This window comes from Vicia villosa, unplaced genomic scaffold (assembly GCF_029867415.1).
Source record: "Vicia villosa cultivar HV-30 ecotype Madison, WI unplaced genomic scaffold, Vvil1.0 ctg.001831F_1_1, whole genome shotgun sequence".
Taxonomy (NCBI): Eukaryota; Viridiplantae; Streptophyta; class Magnoliopsida; order Fabales; family Fabaceae; genus Vicia; species Vicia villosa.
In genome coordinates, this window is record NW_026705741.1 from 413,108 (window position 1) to 416,325 (window position 3,218).

Sequence of the window (3,218 nt, forward strand, 5' to 3'; positions counted from 1 at the left end):
ATTGCATAACATAAAAGTCTGTGAGATATTGGATCGAACTCTAGTATGGTCGAAGGGTAGCTTCTTGGTTCGACAAGATTAAGCATGAAGTCGAAGGTTGCTCACATGCTTGTGTCGAAGATGCTAGAGTTGTTAGCATGTTAAATTGGGTTTAGTGTTTAAATCCTAATTTGTTAAGTTAGCTTGTTTATTAAGTTGGCTTGTGTAATGGCCCTTATGGAAAAAACCCATTAGTTAGTATGTTAGGTTTTATTATAAATAGCATACTAGTCTCTCATCATTACTAAGCTGCAAATCCTAATTTAGGGTGAGAGAGGTTATTTGTTATTCTTGTAAACTTGTAATCTTGTTTTAAGAGAAAGTAAAAGAATAGCATTATAACCCATTCTTGTGTTCTTCTTATCTTCCCTAATTCCTATTATATTTTGTTCTTGACATCGTTTTTCACAACAAAGTCAAATAAGAATACAATAGGCTCCAGCATATATTAAATTAATAAATTCTTCAAGCATTTGGTTCGATCTTCACTTTCATTGATGGTTTGGTTCCTGAAAATTGTGTAGCTCCAAAAATCTAAAAATCCGAATCTTCAACATCAACAGTAGCAGAGACATCCTTTGAAGGCGTACTAGCCAAACTCTTGTCAGGATCATTTTCTCCAAATGCTGATAACGACTCCTTGGATGTTAATAAAGAAGTTCAATAAATATACATAAAAAGGTTAAATTGTTGGATATTGAAAATAAGAATTTACAAACCATGGAAATATCAACATGATCAATGACACCATTTTGCCTAACAGGAAGACTCTGAGCCTGTATTGTAGATTATGGAATTAGAAAACAGTTTGGAATGCACATTATGCTACTTATGGAATTGTTTTCAAAACTGACAAACCTCATCAGCAATATAATCATTTTAAATGTGTTCGACAAATTCTTCATTATAGGAGAGCTTCTAAATAGATGCTTATCCAAAGGTTGGCTGAACTTTAGCTCTGAAAGTCATCTTATTTCCCAAAAGCATGTCAAGCTCATCAGGATATACCATGGGGTCATCTTCACCAATCTAAAATTGTAATAATATGTAAGTAAGAGTAATAGTGTATATTTAAAACTTAAATAAATAATAACATACCTCTAGCATTGATTTATGTATACTATCAGCAGACTATCCTATAATCTGCTCACAGTCGGCATCCCAAAACACAAATCAAAACTTTGATTCGCCAGTAATAACATATATATCAACTTTTTACGTATTTTATAAAAAAAAACATACAATAAAGATGAACAAACCCTGTGAATCCTTGATCATTGCATGAGTTAGTATGATAATAATAGCACCACTATTATTCGCGTCGTTGTAATAGTCCAAAAATTTACATCCATAGCTCTCCCATAATGTGCAGTTAACAAAGTTACCACTATTTTGTACAAAAAATTATATTAAATTAGTTAACAAAATGAAGGTTTGAAACATATTTATTCATCGGGAATAGATTGAAATTTTTTCTATAGAAGTATAATTTACCTCAAATCTTTCAGATTGAGTGAAACAAATGTCTTCTTTCCTGGTGTGTTTGATTGCATATTGTTGATCTCATGTATAACACTAATATCATCTGCATAAGAGATTACAAAAAAAAAGGTGTTAACTAAATACATTCATATTAAAAATATATTATTAATAATACTATTTTACCATAACATGTACATAATACTATTCTACCTTCAAGTCTGTTAAGCTGACATTTGCCTCTAAGAATTTCAGAAAACTCTTTGAAATAATACCTCATAGGAGGAAGATTTTGAACATTTATAGCTTTTAAAATCGTACCATCAAGAAACACAATTTTTTTAAAATGATCACACAACTTCCAATGAAAAATATTATCAAAAACAGTGTTGTTGTTGATTATGCAAGTCATATTTTCTTGAATTCTTGATTTCCACTTAGGTGTAAGATCAACACAAATCAAAATTTGAATCCTATCACCCTAACAACAAATGAAAACATCGTTAATACTAACGAAACATTGTATAAAAATAAAATATTAAAGGGATAAATAACTGTTACCCCCTGCCATTAGGGCGAGTTTTGGTTTTCCCCCTATTAATTATTTTTTTTGGATTACCCCCTTGAAATATGAAAAGTTCTATGATTTACCCCCCTAGGACCCCCCCTTTAAACTTGTTTTTTTGATTTACCCCCTGGGTTTTCACTGTTTTTTACACGCTTAGGGGGGTACCCTAAAAATACAGGGGGGTAATCCAAAAAAAATAATTAATAGGGGGAAAACCAAAACTCGCCCTAATGGCAGGGGGTAAATGTCAATTATCCCAATATTAAACATTAATAAACTTTTCAAACAATACCGCTGGATCCACAATAACCATCTCCAAATGTTCGATAATCTTACTATTAACAACACTCCATGAATCAATGATTCGAACAGCCAATCTCCAAGCTTCCTTTTTGTCGTTAATGTCTTAAACGCAGTCAAATTTTCGACTCATTTTCTGCATAAAATGACATGAAAGATCAATAAAAAGAAAATATATATGATTTCAAACAGTCTACATTACATTCAAAATTACAATTCATTTAAAGACTAAATGGTTCAAGGGTATCGATCGGCATGCATTGATGGATGAGGATTAAATGGAAATTTTGTTATGTGGGTGGTAGAAAAGTTAAGAAGAAGAATATCGATCGGTATGCATTGTCGGATAATTTTCTGGAAATTTCGTATAGAACACATTGAAGATGAAGAACACATTACCATAATGAAGGATTGGTTGAGGAAGATTTGGGACTCGGTGGACATCAAATGCCATAATTTATAGAGTTATGAGAGGAGTAAAGAACAATGATGATGGATTTGAAGGGTTTTGGAGGAATTCAAAGAGGATGAAGAGTTAAAGGCTCCAAATTAAAATTGTTGAGTTTCAAGGTAGTTTTTCAAAAAAGGGGGCTACAAAATGATTTTTTCAAAGCGTAATGAATTGGTTTGGGTGGGGGTATTACGTAGTATAATTATGACAGGATAAGTAATAATTAGGGTGGATAAAATGACATTTAGGTGTTTGATAATCACTCTCAAAATGGTTTTTATAAGGTTAATTAAGAGATTCTCTATGTAATCACCATGATGTAAATAGTTATATATATATATATATATATATATATATATATATATATATATATATATATAT

General features: G+C 31.2%; 1 protein-coding gene across 1 annotated transcript; it reads right to left on the reverse strand.

The window, feature by feature from the left end:
• Positions 1-573: 573 nt before the first annotated feature.
• On the reverse strand, positions 574-2,840 carry LOC131636802 (uncharacterized). The gene is made up of 8 exons (XM_058907396.1): positions 2,786-2,840; positions 2,379-2,491; positions 1,732-1,999; positions 1,534-1,624; positions 1,282-1,426; positions 991-1,068; positions 759-815; positions 574-678 (listed from the first exon to the last, which is right to left on the reverse strand). Exons 1-8 carry the CDS (start codon positions 2,838-2,840, stop codon positions 574-576), a joined length of 912 nt encoding a protein of 303 aa, XP_058763379.1.
• Positions 2,841-3,218: the final 378 nt, after the last annotated feature.

What these genes read in the sequence shown, in the direction of transcription:
- LOC131636802 (XM_058907396.1), bottom strand. Translation starts at nt 2,840, where the DNA reads ATGGCATTTGATGTCCACCGAGTCCCAAATCTTCCTCAACCAATCCTT. An exon ending in TCAACCAATCCTTCATTATG is followed by an intron (nt 2,492 to 2,785) that starts GTAATGTGTTCT and finishes ACTGCGTTTAAG; the next exon opens with ACATTAACGACAAAAAGGAA. An exon ending in AGGGTTTGTTCATCTTTATT is followed by an intron (nt 1,069 to 1,281) that starts GTATGTTTTTTT and finishes TTACAATTTTAG; the next exon opens with ATTGGTGAAGATGACCCCAT.